General features: G+C 33.9%; 1 protein-coding gene across 3 annotated transcripts in view; it reads left to right on the top strand.

The window, feature by feature from the left end:
- Positions 1-15593, top strand: part of SYT14 (synaptotagmin 14) — a 103045-nt gene extending 87452 nt beyond the window's left edge. For 2 of the 3 annotated variants that reach the window (XM_069459481.1, XM_069459479.1), the window contains 2 exons: positions 11247-11436; positions 15280-15593. In XM_069459481.1, coding sequence (XP_069315582.1) covers positions 11247-11436; positions 15280-15593 — 504 coding nt within the window. Of the gene's footprint in view, positions 1-11246; positions 11437-13972; positions 14030-15279 lie in introns of all 3 variants that reach the window. The other variant, XM_069459480.1, reaches the window with a different exon arrangement.
- The last annotated feature ends 6475 nt before the right edge of the window (positions 15594-22068 follow it).

Raw genomic sequence — 22068 nt, 5'->3', positions numbered from 1 at the left:
ATGGAACTTTTCATGGGGCTGTCAGACAAGTCAAGTAATGACAATTCTCTGGGGATGGGACTTCAAACCCATTCTTTCCCCCCAGTGTCTGCGAGGCTGCTGGTTTTCACAGCTACCATAGTTGTGAGGCCATTGGCTTTTAAGGCTACCATAGAACTAGCAAGAGGGGAACGGGACTAGTGTGTATTTAAAATGCGACAAAACTTTTTGTTCTTATAATATTCAGCCATTTTTCTTGAATAAATATTTCTTGGATTATTGCAAGCCTTTGGTTAGTTCAGAGTTCTGAAAAAGTTTATTTTGGCAATTTTTGCCAGTGTTCATGTTGCTTTTATACAAAAGCAGACTTTCAGAGGTAGGTCCCTACTTTACCAGTCTGCCCTATATTTTTGAATAGAAGTGAGTCACCATCAAAGCCAATTTTATGAAAGTCTAGTTTAGCAGTGTGTGATGTCTTTATCTTGGCATGGAGATTGGGGAGCTTAGAGTGTGATAAGCTGATCCACAATGACCCTCCAGTTAGGAAAGACCTAAGAACATTATCAAAAAAGAGAGGCCAAAAGTTCAAAGAATAAAAAGGAAGTAACAGATCAAGTGGACATGGAGGATGACTAATTGAGCATATAGGAGACCTCCCCTGTGGCCGTTGTCTCCAATTCCCCCATCCTCTGTTTTCCATTCTGTACATCCATGACAGAGTGCATAGGTAATGGTGTACAGGAAGCATTAGAATGGGGAAAAGGTGGGTAAGATGCAACTGCATTATAGAAATAAAGTTATATTTCAAAGCACTTATGTATGTGAGCTCACACAATCTTATACCTTGACAGGACATGAACAAGAATCTCTGTTTTATAATGGAGAAAAATTAGACTCTTGATAGGTAAATTACCTCTAATTCTTAGGGCTAGCAACAGGTAGAGCTGCTCCTAGGTCTTTTGATTTCTTGTCAAGTACTCTTTGCACTATTAGGTAATAAGACTATTAGAAGAGTTTTAGTAGTAAGGAAGAGCCAATTTTGAGATGCTTTCTGGAAGAAAAATTAACAGGATATATCTCGTTGGTTATGTGAGATTAAAACAGAGAAGATGCCCAAGATTTGGAAAATATAATCCATGGAAAATGTAATTTTAATATATTGCAACCAGCCACAATACAAATGCTACTAATGTGGGGGAATAAAGATCAAGTTGCTGTTAATTCAGTGAAATAATCAGGGAAATATTCACAGGTTATTTAATTTAAGCCATAAATGTGTATATTTTGTTAATTTTCCACCAGGAATCAGTAGCACTTTAAACAATAGCAATTGTAGTGGTTATTTGGAATTGGATATCTGAATGTGTTAAATACAACAGTTGGGAATATATTATGTTCATTTGTTCCCACCTTCAGATTGTTTATACTTTAGTGTCGTGACAAATGTCATATGTTATTTAGAGCAACTTTCAATATTTTACCATCTACATTATTACAGTCCTCCAGGCTTTAGGATTCCTGAACTATATATACTACCAAAGTGTAAGTTTTGACTTCTCAGAAGACTCAAAATATTTTAGAGAAACTGGGCCAGCAGGGGGCAGCACAATCTTACAATGCTTAGAATCGGGTGATTTGACCATTTAGAAATAAGATCTAAAGATAGTGTGGTGCATGGGTTTTCAAGCATTCAAACCCTGTATTTCAAATGAAATATTATTTATAACCCAAATATATAAGAAAAAGTGATATTTTAAATATAAATCTTATTTTATTATATTTATATGTAACATCAAACACTGAAATTAACAAGGTTGTTTTGATGAATAAAAATTTTATTCTACCCTATAGCATAAAACAGGGTAGTGTTACTGTATTCCTTTTACAGATGAGGAAACTGAGTCTCAAGGAAATTATAAAACATGTCCAAGGTTACACAAATGGTAAAATGTTAGAGCTTACATGTAAACTTGTCTGTCTTACTCCAAGCTCAGGCACCTACAGTTGTACAATTGCCGATTAATACATTTTAGTCTTGCTGTTGCTCTGAAATCCAATCCAATTTATTTCATTAATCTTAATTACTCAATTTAGAAAAAAATTCTGATTCACATAAATAAGAAGTTACAATGGTAACTTTTTTTTAAACAGCTTGTTTTGCAATCTCCAAATATTTATCAATTAAACTGAAACAGCAGGTGAATGTTTAGTCCAAGATATATTAAATAATGCAGTACAAATAAAATACATCAGTGTTCTCTAAATGTTAACAACTAGTATAACTACTGAAGAAGTAAACACAGTTATTCCAAATTTTTTAGTTAAACTTAAGCAGAGAGATGCTAAATACTTTGCTAAAGCCACATGCTCGTAACCGAAAGACCCCCAGAAATATGGCTCCAAAGTTTGCTTTTTCTTACCAGCAAAAGCTCTATTTTATTATTCATTATGTACTTGTATTGCTTTTATTTTACTTTTTAAATAGTATTGTACTTTAAAAATGAAATTCAGTGGTGTTTCACTAGCCACAGCTGAAAAACCAGTGATCTGTGGATAAGCATTGGTGAACTTTCATTTTAAAAAGTACAAGCAAGAAGAAAGGATTGACCATGAATGACAGTCAGCAGACCCAAAAGAAAGATGTATTGGCAGCTCTAGAATTAATAGAACACTGTGAAAGAGATTATAAAATGAATATACTTCAAAGGAATAAAGAGATAAATGAAGTCATAGCAACCACAAGGAAAGACAATATGGGAAAAGGGGCAGATTTAAATAATGACCATATGGAACTTCTAGAAAGAAAAATAAACGTATTAAAAATAGAATCAATGAAATATATGAAAGTTTTGGAGTGTAGAGTGAGAATGTTAAGCATATTTTCTAGTAAGAACTTCAGAATAAGAGACGAGAGAAAATAAGAGAAAGTATTTGAAATATATAGATCATCAGACTGAGAAAGCAGAGGTCCTCAACAGAATTATTAAAAATGAATCCACACCCCTAAAAATTGCAATGAAAAGGTGAAACACCAGACAAAGTGATAAAAGCAACCACAAAGAAAATACAAGGGAACAACAGTTTGACTAACAGCAGGCTTCTCAGCAGCGACAGTGGAGGCCAGAAGGCAGTGCAGTGGTATTAATATGATATCTTTAAGGTGCCAAGGCAGAGTACCGACCAGCTGGGAATAGTATAGCACCTAAATTATCACTTCAGGGAGAGGGCAAACTGCAGATATTTTCAGGCAAAGACCAGGAGAATTTACCACCCATAAATCATTGCCAGAACAGTTACTAAAGCATATTCTTTTGTTAGAAAAATAATGAATTCTAGAGGAAGAAATGAGATGGAAGAAGTGGTGGTGAGCCAAGAGATTGTTAAACATTTAAAATAGTCATGTAGAAAAATGAAATAAGCAGAGATAGATTAAGCATAAAATACTAGTAAGGATGTAGACAATTTTAAAATTTGATTTAATGGATTCTTATGGGATCTCTGCCCAATAAATTAAAAAATATTCACTTTAAGCATTCATAGAACATTTACACAAGTCAACCATATGCTAGGCCACAAAGGTATTCTCTACAAATATCAGGAGTCAATATCATATGAACTTCATTTTTTTTTAATCACGTTACAATGAAATTAGATATTCATTCCACAAACATCTGTTAGGCACATCCTACAGCCCAGATATTGTTCTAGGTATTCAATATACATTAATGAAAAACAGAAATAAATTTTGACCTGCATGAAGTTTAATTTTAGTTAAGGAAGGGAGAGAGGGACAGATAAACATAATAAATAAAATAAGTATGTGGTATGCAAGGCGGTGATAAGTACTATAGGGAGAGAAAGAAACCAGGTGAGCAGGATCAAGAATGCTCCTGGGAATGGAGATGTCATTTTAAATAAGGGTCAGGATAAGGCTCATTGGGAATATGACATGTAAGCAAAGACTTGGAAGAGGTGAGGAAGTTAACCATGTGCATATCTGGGGAAAGAACAGTGCAAGCAGGTGGAACAGCCCATCCTGAGCCCGCAATGTGTGTGGTGTTCAAGGAATAGCGAGGAGGCGTGTTCAGCTGGAAGTCCATGACTGAGAGGGTAGAGTAATAGGGGGTGAGGAAAAAGAGGAAGCCCCTCCAATCCCCCAAAACCTATATTTTTGAGTACACAAACAAAAAACTTTCTAAATTAACTCATGGTCAGAGAATAAAGCATAATGAAAATTAGAAATATTTAGATGCAAACAAAAATGAAAACACTTAAATTTGTAGAGTTTAGCTCTGTCAGTATTATAAGGAAATATATAGCCTTATATTTGCAAGAAGATAAGAATGATGTAAATTGATCAGCTAAGCATTCTCCAACTCAAGAAGTTAGAAAAGGAAAAGAGAGTAGAAATTAATTAAAGGAAAATTATAAAGAGGTTTAACTAAAACAAATCTGGTTGTTTGAAATTACTAATAAAATAGATAAGCCCCTGGAGTTACTCAACAGGAAAGAAAAAGAAACTATGTCAAATGAAAAGGAAGATATATCCACCAATTCAGTGCAGATTTCAAAATCATAAGAGAATAACTCTAGGGAAATAAATTCGAAAAGGTAGATAAAATAAGTGATTTCCTTGAAAAATATATATTTCTATAGAGTGATTTAGGAATAATAGAAAACATAAAAAGACTTACTATCATTAAATAAATTAAATCAGTAACCAAAAGGTCTCCTTAAAAGAAAGAAGAAAGAAGTGATTGAGTTTTAGAAGCAAGTTTTACCCAATTTCAATGGACAAGTAACTTCTGTATTCCATAAACTATTTCACAGAATGAAAAGAAAAGGAAAGGTTCCCGACTTCTCTTCTTCTCTTTCTAGGCTTGTCTAATTTTGACACCAGCTAGACAAGAATAACATAAGAAACGAAAATTATAAACCAATCTCATTTATAAACATATATGCAGAAATCCTAAATTAAACATTTTTAAATTGAATTCAGCAAAAATTATACACATATGCCTATGTATATATATATATATACACACACACACACACATATATATTCTTCAAATAGGTATTATTTCAGGAAAGCATGAGAAAAGAAACTTGTAAACGTTATAAACCAATCTCACTTATAAGTATATATGTAGAAACCCAAGTTAAATATGTTCATATTGAATACAGCAAAAAATAATATGTGCATATCTATATATACATGTATATACATAAATTTTGATCAGAGCAGGGATATTTTCATGACCATTTCCACATGATGCTGTAGTCAAATGCTAGTGATATAAAATATTTTGTTTTTATTTGTTTTACTATTTTTCTTCTATCTCAAACCTTCTTATCAGATATATTAATATTTTAGTGTTAATATATAGGGCTATGAAAGAAGAAGTGAAAATTTTCTTCTGTTTTAGCTCTTCCCTGGCTAACCTGAATGTCAGAGCTATGCTCTATGCGTGTAGTGATGTTCCGTTTCATTGAGCCTCTTTTCCTCTTCCGTGGCTCCTGCAAGGCTGATGACCACACACCAGATCCAGCAAAGAGCCCGAGCAGGGAAGTCGCAATTGGAGCGACAGCGGCATCACCAGCTCCCCAGTTGCGTGGCCCCTGTGGTTGCCATTTGTTTTTCTGCCTGGCATCTGTAACTTTTTCTTGTGCCCACAGTACCCAGATTTTGCTTGCAAGACCAAGCTGCCCCTGTACTTCTGCTGAAGCAGACTTTATTCTAAAGCTCTAGAATGAAACCTCAGAGGCCCTAACTAGCAAGTTCTGGCGCTTTGGTTTGAGCAAAGGCTGTCTTCCTCTTTACTACAACACTCAGAGCTGCTGGCAACCAGGAAGGAAGAGTGTTCCTGAGAATGAGGCCAAATTTAGGAAACAAACCTGAGAAATAGTTAAAGGGGAACTGGTTCCTAGTGACATGGGTTGAGGCCTGGATCAATGAGTGCCTGAAGCTACCGCTGTTACGGAACTGTTGTGTTACATAAGCAACACGAGAGAACTTATTGGCTTCAGCTAGTTGAAGTTGGATATTCTGTCCCTTGCAACCAAAAGTATCCTGATAAAGCTTACTGTTATAGGCAGACTAGCATCCAGCACCATTATGAAATTTAAGCTATCCATCCATCCACAGCTCACTTCAGTGGGCTATCCTTTAGATCACCTGGTGTTTTTGCAAACCCTACAGAAATACAGACTGGCTCTCCTTTACGCTGGATTTGTGGGGTGAAGGGTGAAAGGGGAGTGGGATTTGGAGCAATTACACTGTTTCTCTCTCCTGATTGCCTCTGGTTATCTCCCCCTACCCAGCTCCCTGGGCTGGGAGAGGGCCCGAGGAGGGAGCAGTGCCGCTGGAGGTGAGACTCACCATGGGTGGGGGCCACAACTTTGCAGCAGGTAGCAGGTGACTTCCCTCGTTTCACACTTCAGCACCCTCTGCGCCCTCTCCGCCCCATTTTCAGAAAAGTATAATGGGAGCATTTCATACATAAATAAAATTAAAAAAAACTGAATGCAATCTTCCAGCCACAGTGAGAACAAGTGCCACAGAAGTTATTCAAATTTATAGTAATTATCATTGTACAGTTCAGCAGTTTCACCTGAGAAATGTTGAGTATAAGTAGTTGCAAGTGAGCTGGAATAAATTCAATATTAATAAAAACCCCAGTATGTTTACTTAATGGGAATTGTATTTTTAATGGTATGGTTTTTCTATATATATTTACAAGTTCCCACCTAATTTTAACCTATTAACACCATTAAGGAAATGCAATGGCTACCTTAAGCAGTAATTCTGGTTATGGTAAACACATAGAGTTTATTCATTTCTCTGAAAAATTAGATTTTCTCTACTCTCACAGAATTGCTTATAATCCTTCACCCTAGGGCTTAAGAGTCAGGGGGAAGGAGGGGAAGTATTACAAAGAAATACAATATTATGCAAGGTGGGAAGTTTTACTTTGGGGAGCCTGTAGGACTATTCCTTTAAGTACACCTAGTTATGATTGGAATTTGTTTGACTTTGGGTTAATCACCTGCAGTTACAGCCACCTAGGCAAGCCCCAGCTATAAATTAATGATGGGGTCTGCAGAGGGAGTATATGGTGGATGGTGGAGATTCTTGAATATGTACTGAATGGACCACCATGCCCTGGGGAATAGTCTAAGGAAAGATGCCACTGAAGCACACAGTATCTGTGTTTAATTTGTTTTTACTACAGTTATTCTGTTTACATAGTTATTCTATACTGTGCTTGTTGTGCCGAGTGATCTTGAACGACCACAACTCTCCAAGTATTAAATGGGCAGTTACACTAATGTCAGTGGACAGGCCCTGAGATTAGCACTTTTCCTAAGGTATAAATTCAGTATGAACTCTTAGAGAATAGTTTTTTCTGTCATTTAAACATTACTGTATTTCAGTAGAGCTTACTAAAATAGAATGCGATCAACAAGGATCTTAATGTTCTTGCTTTTTTCTTGGGCTTAGACATAAGAATTTCCACAGCAGTAAAGTAAGGAGTGTTTTCCTTAGGAGTGAGAAAGGCCTTTCTTATCACTTTCTCTGGACATCACTTTGTTTCTCAAAAGTGGCAGTGTGGCCACTGTGTTGATAAGCAACTATTAGGTTCACATCTAACTATCTGCCTGTATGTAGGTTCATGTGAAAAGTACTATATTATGAAAAATGTATTTCACAATATTCTAACAGATGCTGCTAGTATAATAGCCTAATGTAACAAATGCACCAAATGTGCTCAAGCATGTTTTTGACACTATTTTCATAAGTGATGATATATCCTAATTGAAACTTACTAAAATTATGTTTTCTGCTCCAACTGTCATGAAAACATACCAAACTTATGTGTTTTGTGTACCCATGATTGAAGAATATAAGATGTGTGTTCCTTTTGGCTTTCACTCTGTGGTTTAGAGTTATAATTTGAAAATATGAGATTTTATCCTTCTGAATATTAGTCCAATGAGTTAATTCAGTTCCAAGGTATGTCTTAATTCTCCTTCATTACTGATACAGCCAGTAGTAGATTTAAATTTGAAGCTTTGTATAAAACATTTTAAAATTTTTAAATTATATTATTAGAGGTAATAATGTTATAGTTTTTTTTTTTTCTTTTCTCTTTAACTCATAGAGTGAATCTGTTTGGAAATCTTCAAAGAAAGTCCTACATATTTATTTTTATCATTGTATATTAATTTGTGTACACTGTGTCCTTGTATCATATAATTCTTTTTTTCTTTACCCAGAGCCATCCATCATGGGTGATAGATCATCATGTAATTCTTCTCTGAAATCTTTTTTCTTGTGAAACCCAACACACATTAGAAAGGTATAAAAACTAGAAATGTACAACCCCTTGATCACAAAGCATAACCCATGTAACTACCATTAAGGTCAGGAAATAAAACTCTGCCAGCATCCCCAGAAACCCCCACTGTGCCCTTACCAATCACTATTCCTTCTCTCCCACCCCCAGAGTTAACCACAATTTTCATGTTATGTCAACTACTTGCTTTGCCTGATAACTTTACCACCTATTCATGCATCTGGAACACTGGTTTAGGTTTAGTTTTGCCTGGTTTGGGTTTTTGTTTGTTTGTGTTTTTTGTTTTTACTTTACATAAATGGAATTCTGCAGCTAGGTATCCTTTTTGGTCCAGTATTTTTCCACTCAAAATCATTTTTATAAATACAGTTATAATTGGTTTCCAGTGTTGTGAAGTACACCATTGCATGAACTCAGCACAAATTATGTATCCATTCTACTGTTTGGGTCCAAAATGAATAATACTACTGTGGATATTCTTTCATATGTCTCTTGATAAACATTGCATGTATTTCTGATGGGTATATATGTAGGAGTGGAATTGCCAGATCATAGGGTATGTATATTTTTAATGTTTTAAAAAGTGATATCACTTTACACTTCCACCAGAGAAACATGAGAATTGCCATTGCTTGGTCCTCACCATACTTGGTATTCTTTTAGCCCATCTGTTTATTGTATAGTGTTATCTCATGCTTTTAATTTCTATTTCCCTGATTGCTAATGAAGTTGAGCAAATGCAAATAAACCTATTGAGATTTTTATGGAATTGCATTTAATCTATAGATCAATTTGGAGAGACTGTTACAAAATTGAGCTTTCTAATATATAAACATAGTTTATTTATATAGCACTTTTCAGTTTATCTCAGTAATGTTCATAGTTTTCTCTGTAGAAGCCTTCCATATCAATTGTTATATTTATTCCTAGATATTTCATGTTTTTATGCTGTAACCAATACTATTTTAATACATTTTATATTCAGATTTATTGCTGATACATGGTAATATATGGATTTTTAAATTTTACCTTTATATGCCAATATAGTTCATCTATAGATTTATTTTTATTTTCTGTGTACATAATTATGCAATCTGCACATAAAGACTTTTTTTATCTACTCCCCTTCCAAATCATTATACTTTTTGTTTTTTGCTTTAGTAAGGCTAGGACCTTCACTGACTAGTGTCTCCACTACAGTGTTGACTAAAAGTGGTAATAGTTGGCATTTTCAAAGGGGAAGCATTAAATTTTTTTTCGATTAAGTATGATGTTAAATGTTGCTGGATTTGTTTTGTAAATAGTATATGTAGGGTTTTTGAATCCAGGTTCAGGAATGAGAAAATTCTGTAATTTTTCTTTTTTATAATGTCCTTGTTAGCTTTTGGTTTTAATATTTTGCTGGATTCTTAAAGGAAGTTGATGAGTGTTTCCTCTTTCTCTACTATCTGGAAGAATTTGTGTAAGACTAGCATTATTAATTAGAGTTCACTAATGAAGCCATCTGGGCTAAAGTTTTTTATTTTTTTTGCTTTATGTGTGTTTTGAAAAAGTTTTTAATTACAAATTCAATTGCTTTATTGACTGTTTAGATAGTCTATTTCTCTTCTCTTCTTTCTCTTTTGATTAGTGATAGTTTTCTAGGAATATGTCCATTACATCCAAATTTCAAATTTGTTGAAGAAAGTTGCATATACTATTATCTTTTCATGGTCTGTAGAAAATGTAGTGATATCTCCTTTTTCATTCTTGGTAATTATTATTGCCTTCTTTCTTTTTTTTTAAATTGGACTCTGCAGAAGTTTATCCACTTTTGTCTTTTCCAATCACTTATTTTAGTTATCATTTAGTTAACCATGGGTTATTTAGAAGTATATATTTAATTTCTAAAAATACAAGGATTTTATTCTCCTCTAGAAAAGGGTTTGGATTTTGTCAATCAAAAAATTATGAATAATTTTCATCATTTGAAATTATTGTTCACTTTATTTTTGTAAAAATTCTGTATGCTTGGGAAAATGTTTATTCTGTAGTTGTTGAATACAGTGTTCTATTTATGACCATTAAGCAGTTTTGCTTGTTGTGATATTCAAATCTTCTACATCCTTACTGTATTTGTTTATCTGCTCATTTGGTCAGTTACTGAGGGAGGTATGCTAACGTCCCCACTGGTTACAGGTTTCTGTTTCTCTTTGTAGTTCTGGCAATTTTTGCTTCCTATGTTTTGAGTCCATATTATTAAATGCATGCAAATTTGGAATTATTGTACTTCTTAGTAATTTGAATATTTTATCATTATTAAGGGTACTACTTCATCTCTGATAATAGTTACTGCCTTAAAGCCAACCCTGACTGATACTAATATATTAATACCTACATCAGTTTTCTTTTCTTATTTTTTTGCATGATAAATTTTTTTTTATACTTTTCAACTTTTGTGTGTCTCTGGGTTTTAGATGTTGGCTTATAAGTAGCAGATGGTTTTGTTTTGTTTATTTAATCAAAGTTTGCTAATCTTTGTCTTTAAAGACACAGTTAAGTCTAAATCTTTGCCAGTCTTTTGAGTTTGATAAGTTTTTAAACAGCAATTTTTTACTTTCAGAAAATAGTTTATTAAAATCTATAAGTGTAAGAAATTTGTTTTCTCTGATTTATATATAAATATGGAGAGATTTGTGAAACCTTCTCATTTCCTATTACTTCTTTGACTCCTGTATAATAAAAAGAGAATCAAGGACTAAAATATGCTGAAGATAATAATTCTCATCTGATGTTTGGGTAGTTTGGTTTGCAACTCTTGTCTTTATTGTGATTTACCTTCCTAATTCCAATAAAACATGCCATAAACAACTTATCTCTTAATATATTTCTTTTGCAAAATACTATAAAAATTTCATTTTTTTATTACAGGGCTGTGACTCCCAAATGAGCATGTCAGAAATGTCCTGTAGTGAAAGTACATCCTCGTGTCAGTCTCTTGAACACGGCTCAGTTCCAGAAATTCTCATTGGCCTGCTTTATAATGCCACAACTGGAAGACTATCAGCAGAAGTGATAAAAGGCAGCCACTTCAAAAACTTGGCAGCAAACAGACCACCCAGTGAGTGGAAAAAATTTTTTTTAATTCTAATGTTTTCTGCACTTATGGGACTCTCAGCGTTAGGGGGCTTCAATCCTATCATTTAGTCTTTACCAATCAAAATGAAATGGTGTAATCATCAGCTAATCTGTTTCATGTTTTCTATTTCCAGTCTTTTGGGAAGTAGAAAAATTTGAAATTCAAAATATTAATTATAAGGTGACAGAACTTTTAAATTTTCATGGTGTCTGCAGAATAAATTATCCCTATCATAGCCATTATCTTTTAATGCCAGAAAAAGTTACAGGGTTTAAAAAAAGTGAATAGTATTCGCAAATATGAACAGGAATGTGTATAGCTATTGTTGTTAACTGAAGATTAATGTTATGTTTTCTCTCTGCATGCAACACTATGAACTATTATATTTACTTCTATATTTTCCCTTTCTACCTTAACAATTTAAGAAGAAGCTGTTACTTCACATTTTTTTCTCCTTTAAAATTATAACCCAATACTGCCAGCAGAGCCTTCTCTTTAATATTAATAAAATGGGCTTTGCTGTTACCAGGACAAACAGAATAAAGGATAGTTTTCCATCTACCCTGGATGCTAGGAAGGGAAATCTAGATGGCAGATCTCTGTCCTGAATATGCCTCTCACTCCTCTCTCCTCGTCTCTCCCTTAGTTCAGGAGAGGAGGGTAGGTTATGGCAACACAGAGAAATTGTTACCCAATGTACCTCTAAAACTGTTAATATCTATGAGAGGTAAACTGGGAAAGTAGCAGCTTCTTTATACATATCTAAACTTAAAGCTGTTAATGCCCTATACTAAAAATCTGAAAAGAAATCTTGAATAGTGATGCCACCTTAAATCTGCTTAAAGATTTCTCACAGACTTGCTTAATGCAGTCTTTTATTCCAAGTAGCAAGTAATTATTAAAGGAGGGGAAACTTTTTCCACCCTCGAATTAAATCAACTTTACTTCTAAATGCCATAAAAATTCTATATTCAATGGAGATAAAAAGTCATAAAAACATATTTGGCTTGCCCCAAGTAATATTGGAAAGCTTTTTCTTATGTATGTCATGAATATATCTATCCCTGAATTAAAAGTCTGAAAGTTTAAATTATAATATATTCGTATTTCTACCCTTGGACAAATGACCTCACTCCCCTAAGTCTATTTCTTTGTAGGTAAAATTAAGGTACTGTCTCTGACAGGGTAAATTGTGAGACTCAAATCAGATTAAGGTACATAAAAGAAGGATGGAATTACTATTGTCCACTTTCTCATTTCAGAAGGAAAAATTCAGTGGGAGGAAAGAAGCAATTACTAGAATAAACAGACTTGGAAGTGTGACTTGATCATCTTCATTAATACACACTTAGAATGCAAACTCAAATGGCCTGCAATGTGCGAACTTAAATGAGCAAAATTTGTAGATGAAAGATAGGGAGCATGTTAGGGCTGTGACAACCCCAAGAGTGCATATCCTGCCCTAAGACACTCGGATTCACAAATGTATGCCCCTTGCCAGATAAACAAAACATCATTTGAGGTCACGTTGAGCCCAAAGCTATCAGTTTGCCACTCATGCTTTAGTTAATAGTTTAATAAATTTTTTTAACAAATATTTAACTGGAGATGCTAAAAAGCAGAATGAAATGTTTATCTTTCTATCCTTACTGTAGCCACTCTGACTGAAACCAAGAAACACAAGTCAGAACTAAAATGAAGGGATACCAGGGGCAGAGTTAGATAATAGGTTAGAAAGATTAACACCCACAGCAGAGAGTTGCTCTTTCAGGTTAAAGAGTAGGTTATAGCAATTGCCATTGTTTTAGAATCAGATCTTCAGTATAAGGATGATTAATGGTGTTAGTTGGGAGGTAACTAGTAAGTAAATATAAGTCAACATTAAAAATAATGTTATTTGAAAGTGGAATATTTATAAAGTAAAATGTAAGATAGTTTTATCAGTTTGTCCTAGAGTATATATATTATATAATATTGTAGCCCCTCATATTTACCTAGGTTCTAGGCTTTGAACTATGTTACAGACTGAATAATCCCAATTTTATCCAAAGAAATAGTAGCAACACTCAAGAACAAAAATTTCGATACTTCTGTTTTATTTTGTATAACTTAATTTTTATATCATATTAGGAGTAATAAAAGTATGTTAAACTTAAAATTTAGCATAATAATAACGATCCTTGTAATGACTTTTATTCAGTCTTTTATAGTCTGATAATTTGCATGATTCTGTGTTCAATGTACTTTAGACCAAGAGAATATCATCAAAAGATGTCCCTCTATAAAACAGTGTAATTTTTATTTAAGATTACACATGACCTTAAAAATTCTCATTCCATGAAATTTACCCAACAACCCTTTTGTTCGACCCTCTACCTGAATTAAAATGCTAAAGTTTTGTGTTCTTCCACTCCAGTGAACAGTGTTTCCTCTTTACTTCTAACCTTTGACCCTCTTTCACCCAACGATTGACATCTGGTCATTATTTCTTTTACTGCCTTCCACCCCCTGTTGTCAGATGGACTGTTCTGTTGTCTAAAACACTTGATAGGTGGACAGGTTTATATAATCCGAGGTGAGTTCCTATAGAGGCTAATTGGATGTTGTCTTTTCATGCAAAACCAAAATACCCTAAAACTTGCCAGCAGTGAAGCTGTCCACCATGTTGGTTTCCGAAACAATGCACATTTATTATCTGTGGTACTTTAAATAAAACTAACTTAGAATTTATCTCTGATTATGGATGATGGTATTCAGAGTATCTCTAAAATAAGCAAAACTTTTTAAAAGTTTTTATTTGTTCATTCATTTGTACTTTGATTCAGACAATAGAAATAAATATTTCATGAGAAATATTGCAATTTACTTTAAATTAATTGAAATTTTGATATGAAGTACACATGATGGATCAACATGCTGAAGATCATTTGCATGAGTCTCAAGAACTTGAAAACACCATCTTTTAAAAAGAGGATTTATCTCCCAGACAATCAGGCAGTGAACTGTCATGTTTCACTTTGTACACTAAACATCACATCAATTTTTTTTATAGTTTATGAAAATAGTTAAGATATCATACTTAAAATTTCACATTAAATTGTGCCAAAAAGCAATCCGATAGTATTTTAACTACCCCCAAAACACATTAAATGTATTCTTGCATGAAACCAGGAGAAAGTTTTACTTCATTTGCTGAACTTTGAACCCTTAATGCATTTGGCTTCATTTTGGCCCTTCACTGTTTTTAAAGTATATTTAAAAACCACATCCATGCAGAGATTTTTTTGACATTTCATCCTAAGCTGTTTTGATGTCATCTTTGCATTCTTGTCTTCCTCTTTTCCTCTTCTCCATTTGCCTTCATTTCTATTTGTTTGTTTATTCTTATTCTCTGAAAACACAGTGGAATGCTTTACAGTGTTGTGGCTAATTGAGCTTGCTAAGTGTCTATTAATGCTATGACGTCCTGCTTAGTGAAGCTAAATGGGGATGATGGGCAGGGGGTAGTGGGAGGTCAAGGATGGGGAGAAAGGGTGGGGGAAGGATTATGAGGTATACCTTTAAATTCTAATTATTATGTAGAAATAGTGAGGTTGAGATATCATCACCCCAAAAAACTTTTTTTCGGCCTTCTTAGCATTCTCAGCATTTGTCACTTACTATAAACATCTACATCAAAATGGAATTGGTTGAATTCCTATTAAGCATGGTATACACCATATCCTTATAAAGTATAAATACTTAATCTTCTTAGCCTATATTATAAGCAAATTGTTTTGAGTTTGTTTCAAATGATATTGGTGGTATGTTGTTTTTTTCCTTTAGATACATATGTTAAGTTAACTCTGCTGAATTCCATGGGTCAAGAGATGTCCAAATGCAAGACATCCATCCGCAGAGGGCAGCCAAACCCAGTATACAAGGAAACTTTTGTTTTTCAAGTGGCCCTATTTCAGCTTTCTGATGTGACACTCATACTGTCTGTGTATAACAAACGCAGCATGAAAAGAAAAGAGATGATAGGCTGGATTTCTTTAGGTCTGAACAGCTCTGGAGAAGAAGAACTGAATCACTGGACTGAAATGAAAGAGTCGAAAGGACAGCAAGTATGTAGATGGCATGCCTTACTAGAGTCCTGATGACTAGGATAAGCAGCAGATGTGACCCAAGGCAGCATATTTCTGATCGCCACAGTACCGTTTCTACCTAGTCACCGTTAGAAGACCTATTCTTTGAAGAATCATGTTCAACATTCTACCAACATGCTTTCAGTTTTGTGGAAAGAACAGCTAATACTGACATAAATGAAGAAGAGATATGTCTCTGGTAGAGCTTGTTTGGGAAACCAAGAAACTTCCATCATCACTGTTAAACTAACAGTCCTCCAGAGATTCGATAACATGTTTTTGATTTGAAGTTAATTTTACTTTAGCGAAAGAGCCAGTAATTTCATAAAAAAATCAAAGTTAGAAGTGATTTTAAAGATCAGAAGTTTAGTTGCAACACTCTTTTAGTATCACCCTACATGTTATTTATAAAACATTTTGACTGGCCAGTCCCTGGTGTTCGTGATGTTCTTAAATATGAAAAAATAGTTCTCCAACCAACTGGTCTTAGTTCTCCAAGTCATATATACTGGTGAAGGTTTCAGTTAGATGGAAAATTTGTTTTATTTCACATATGTTCCCTTTGTGCACTTAGTTTCATTGTGCCTCGGTTCTTCTCAGCACTAAATCTAAGTGCAAATGAGTATTCATTTTCATACAGGAATTTTAAAAATATGTTATTTTTTAAAATGTTCATTTTCTTCATTTGCCTCTGCTTTTGCCTGATCCAAAGAGACCAAGTCACTGTACTGGTCCCTTGCAAGTCTTTTAGACAGGTTGTACTGTAGAACTATGTAACTTTCTGTTGAAAGCACTTCCTGTATTCTTGTATTCCAATGTAGGAAGCTAATAGAGCAGGACTTTACTTTAAAATTTATTTCAGTGATTGACTCTTTAAAATTACAGTAATGTGAAAGTACATTTTTTACAACCTGAAAACACAGATAAGCTGTTGAAAATTGAAAACAATTCAAGTTAAAGAAAATTTTAACTATCTGCTCTAAATATTTAGTAACCAACACTGCATAAAGCAGATAGCATTCAAAATAAGAAACTGTTCTCTCTCTAAATCTTCACTCTGACTTCAATTTATATTTGTGATATAAAGACTATCCAGTGCTCAGTTTGAATCAGAACATCATGTTTAAAACAGTTCTGAGATTCCGTATGAAGTTTCTAGTGACTTGTGACTATATTTTATGAAATTTACAGATAACGTTCTTCAACGTGATGTCATCTTGTGCCTTTCATGTAAGTTAAATTTGCTCATACAGCTTGAAAGTTGTATTTGCAAAATTAGGCCTTCGATTTTTATAAATGTAAAGATTCCTCAGAACAGTGTCACAAGATCTTTATTTCCTCTGAAGTATGTAAAAGTTGTATAATGTACTAATTTTTTAAAATGGCAAGGCAATTTCATTTGTTGTTTTTATATTTAGGAACTCTAATCAGGAATATTGTAAGCTGTTTTCTTTTTAATTTTGCTTCTTACCTAATATATAATTTTATGCATATACTTTATTAAATAGACTATGTTTTGTATATATGGAAAATATTTTTTTCTTCTCATTTCTAGTTAAATTAGACAAAAACATACTATTTACCAATTACTAAAATGCAGTATATCATTGTTCCTAGTCCCAATTAAGTACTATATATATTGTAAACTAGAACTTGTTGTTACCATAATAACAAAACCATGCATAGATACTATTACTTCAGCTTGGCTGTAGTGAAGGGCCTTAAAAGAAATCCAAAAAGACCTTCTGTGGTTTTTTTAGTTTAAAAGGTGGCAGCTCTATGCATTCATATACGTGAATTATAAGAAAAAATACAAATGCTTTATTGGGTGACATGAAGTTTCAGAATGTGTGTTACAGAGTTGCATTAAAGGGAAAAATGTATCCTTTTATTGTTACATCAATAAGCTTTTTCCAGGGTTTGTTTAAATAAATGAGTTAGATTATAGAGTTAGAACATGAATCAAGTGGCAGAATATCTCATTTAAGTATTTTCTAGAATAGTATGGAAAAAGATTTGAAGGGGGAATGTAGATTTTACTGAGAAATTGGACTTAGGCATTTGATGCTACGATTATCTTTTTTGGCTTTGAAACAACTGACTGCATTGCTAACAACTGGTATCTTCCTAATAAAAAGTTATCAGTCTTATTTGTAGCTATAACAGAGCTTAATCAAACACATTAATAAGACCAGCTTGGTGCTTTCACATTTAGTGAGAAAAAGACCTAACTATTGTTACTTGTTAAATCTACCTTTTTTCAGACTATGCCCAGAATTGTGTGTATGATTTGATATATCCTTAGGGGTTTATCTGGTATAAGTATCAAATCCTTCATGGCCTAAAAATTAATCATCAGTTTCTAAAAATTTCAGGAAAGACCCTACCTCCACCCCAGCTGCCAAGTCCTCAAAGATTAAAAATTATCTATATGGGTGTGTATGTCTGTATAAACACACATACCTATACACACAGCATATACATGTATATGTTTACGTTTGTGTATATTTATTTGTAAAGGTGAAGCTGCCCTGGCTTTTTCAGATACTGAATAGAAAAATATTTCTCAAGTTTATGGATTATTTTTCTCCTTTATATACTTATAAGATATTGTATTTGGTTTTGGGTGCTATCTGCTGCCATTCCCCTCCACACATAGCAAAATATACATCTTTTTTCCTGTAGAGTGACACAACTTAGAGTAATTACTTCCCCAACATTGTCTGTTCTTTTAGAAAAGGATTAAATAGGGCTCAAGAGACCCACTTCACTCTCAGAGTCTAATGTACAAGAAGACAATACTGCTGGTTTTTTGTGTGCCTGAATTTGCATGAAAGCTTAAAGGCAAAATCTTTGTAAATCAGTAATTATAGCAAATAGGGGCCCACTGGTGGGCAGCAGGTGTTGGCTCAGAAACTTGAGAAAGACAACCCACTTTCTTATTGTTCTGTTAAAATCCTCTAAGTTTTATAATAAAATGAGATAGTCCACATATGACAATTAACTGGCATTTATGGGAGCCCGTGAGTCTGGAATTACTGGCTTGCTTTATCTCCTGAATGAGCTGCAGGATATAGTTATTGCTGCCCAGGAAAGAAAATGTATGTCAAGTCAGTAAAGAATTTGCTTAGTATCATATCATCTTACCTTTCAGAAGCTTTCTTCTGTACTCTTGTGTCTTCAGTACCAACCACATTTTGTTTGAAATCTGTTTGCATATTGTCTTACTGTGCATTCAGTGAATTCTCAATAATGCTGTATTTGCTAACAAAAATAATAAATTGGACCACACTTTTGAAAAAGAAAAACCAATGAGAAAATATCTAAACCATTCTGATTAGTACACACATGCTTAAATGTAGGGCCTGGTAGGGTGGTTTCATCCAGCCTAGTGCAGGTGCCAGGGGCTGTATGTTAAATCATTTGCTTTATGTCATCATCATTTTCATTTCACTTACCAGGTGAATCAGAAGCATGATCAATGACTGCAAAGCAAGATAGTACCAATAGGGGAAGAAGTCAGAGAATTGAGGATGTTCTCCAAGGTGAAGGTACATGGGAGATCGAATGGTATCATAGTCTTTCCAGTGAACAAAAAGTAGGCTATTTGAAAGTGTAAATTTTAGATGGCATAAGAACAGAGTCACTAAAAATATTTTTCAAGGTCCTTATCCATATTTGAATAGAAATGATACAAATTTATTGCATCAAATTGCCATTTGCCTGCATAAACTGGACAATTCATAGAGATTTTTCACATTGATTTATTGTTATATTATTTCACATTGATAGTTATTATTCAGACGTTTTCATTTCTTATTTCTTGTCCATCCACTGTCGCCAGTTCATCTGTGGCCTACATTGGAGGTAGCCATCAGTATCTTTATTACCAACCAAACTGAATGTTGAGCACAAGGTTAAGCAGGCTGCAAAGCATTTTCTAAAGCTAATTTTAAAACATCATCTTTGCCCTCCAAAGTGTTGAATAGTGATAGTGGTAACAGCTACAATTTACTAAGATCTAGCACAATAATTTATTTTGTTTGATTTTTCACAATACTGTGAGGTAAATAATATTATCACCATTTTATCAGTGAAGAGACTACAGCATAGAGAGGTTAACCAGACTTTCCAAAAATCATCCAATAAGTAAGTAGTAGAACTAGGATTGGAACCCAGGTGTAAATTACTCTAAAACCCACATTATGCATATTGCAGTTGCAGCCCTCTTTACTAGATGCTAAAAAAAAAAAAAAAAAACCCCAGTTAGGACAACATTTTATTCATCAGTAATCCCACCCACCTTAATTGAATGACAGAACTGAGGGGTGGGGGGAACCAGCTGGGGAAAGAGAAAAGACAAAGAGGAAAAGAAAATCAGAGATTTTTCTTCTTCTCCAGCCCAGGATACAGATGGTACTTTTGTGTCATACTTTGTAGGTGACTTTGGTTTTCAAAGACTTGGGATTAATTTTCTCTTCCAGTTTAGCCAATACTTACTTTATGAAAGTATGTTAATCAATTTGTTCTGCTCCTTGGCCACTTTTGGGAATCCAAGGTATTTTGATTGTATATGACCCCGTTTCTACCCTGTGAAGGACACAGCCTGTGTCTGTGAGTCCATATCTTACTCAAAAGGAGAAGGAAAACTCTTGTCTTCCGCTGTTCTCTCATTGCAAGTTATTTATGTTTCTTCTATACTCTAGAATTATAGCTAGTTTTGTTACATATGTCTCTCTTTCCCCCTAGGTAATAGTAAATGCCTTGTCATTATCTTTCTGTACCCCTTTTCTCATAGTAGGCAGACAATAAATATTGAATTGGATATTAAATTCCCTATGGAAGAAATCAATCATACTGTTACATGGTTCTCAGTTTTTTGTGAATCTTGTGTTATACATGGATTTATTTATTCCTTTATTTAATGTGTTAATATATTTTTAAGAGTACCAGCTATGTGCGATGTCTTGTTCTAAGTGCTGCAGATGCAGAGATAACTTGGTTGAAGGAAAGTCTTTGCCCTCATGGGACTTGTCTTCTAAGCTAGGAAGATAGCCACAGAATGATGTCATTTCAGTGTGATGTCATATTCAGTTAAAATAGAGGTATGTGTAGAGTACTGTAAGACTTAGTAGAGTACAACATAGAGTTCAGAAAAATCATCCTGGAGAAGATAACCCCTGAGTTGGTTATCTAACATGGGTTAGACTCCCATCAAACTCCAGGACACCTGTTCTTTCCAAGGACAAAATATAAAATAGTGGTTTCCAAACTAAAGTGTACTTAAGAATTATTTTGGGAGTTTAACTTTTATTCCAAAACTCCACCTCCAGAAATTCTATTTCATTTGGTCTGGAGAGGAGCCCAAGAATCTATATTTTATTAAGCTTGCCAGGAATGCTGTCTAAGATATATTGGTATAGAATATTGAGCTCATTACATAGCATTATTGATAGCAATGTTTCAGTGCCCGTAGATTAGACCTTAAAGTGTGATAGTGATAAATAAGAGAGAGATTAAGACTAGGATTAATGTTATTGATCTTTTTCTTGTGCTTCCTCAAACAGAAAGATATTTAATGAAAAAATAAAAAGTAACATTTAATAATGAGTTTCTGTACATTCACATTCAACGTAATTTTTTTTTCAAAGTGTTCCTTGGTACAATGAATAAATATGCTGGTTTTGTGATTTCTGAAAATTCCTTTTTATTGTTCAAATATTTCCTTCTAAGCTTTTTTAACAAGGATAAGGCAAAGAGAGAGTCTGAGGAGATATTTATCTAATAATTTCTCTGTCCATATTCTAAATGAAGAAAGACTGGCCTTTCTTGTGTAGAGGAAGCTTTCCTGCTCTTTGTCATCATCCTAAATGTCCTCGTTGTCATCACATGCATCAGACGGACTTCAGTCCTGGATGCTTCAGCAGGAACAGCGGTGTCTCTATCACTTCTGCTTTAATCTCTAGTCCCTTGATTGCTTTGCTTTTGCTTAAGGTCCTTTATTTCAAACAGCAAGTTAATAGGGCAGCCTCAGAAACTCCCTCTCAGAATCAGTGCTGTGGAGAAGGTGCGTCTGAGTATCTACTTCCCCTCATTTCAAACGTTGCCGCACTTCCTTTTGTGATGTAATATTGCACATGAATATATTTTATATTTTGAATGTTTTCTTTTCTCCCCACGTAGATCTGTGATCAACCTATGGAGAAACGAGGTTTTATTTGAATATTTGAAATAACATTGTTATGGAATTAGGCTGTTTTATGACTGCTGGTGTATCACTGTGTTTGATCTGGTCATATAGTTTGAAATCTGGTTAATATAATCTTAATTTGATAGTGTTTGATGGACTGGAATTATTAGTCCATTATCAAAAATGAACATTAAAAAATTGTTCTTTTCTCTCCCTGTTAGTATGTCTTTTAAAAAACATTTCTTCTTCCTTCCTCCCTGCCTTTTTTCCTACTCTTATTCATATTTACACTAGATA

This window comes from Eulemur rufifrons, chromosome 27, assembly GCF_041146395.1.
Source record: "Eulemur rufifrons isolate Redbay chromosome 27, OSU_ERuf_1, whole genome shotgun sequence".
NCBI lineage: Eukaryota > Metazoa > Chordata > Mammalia > Primates > Lemuridae > Eulemur > Eulemur rufifrons.
Note: the sequence above shows the minus strand (reverse complement) of the source record. Positions and strands in the feature narration are given on the sequence as shown.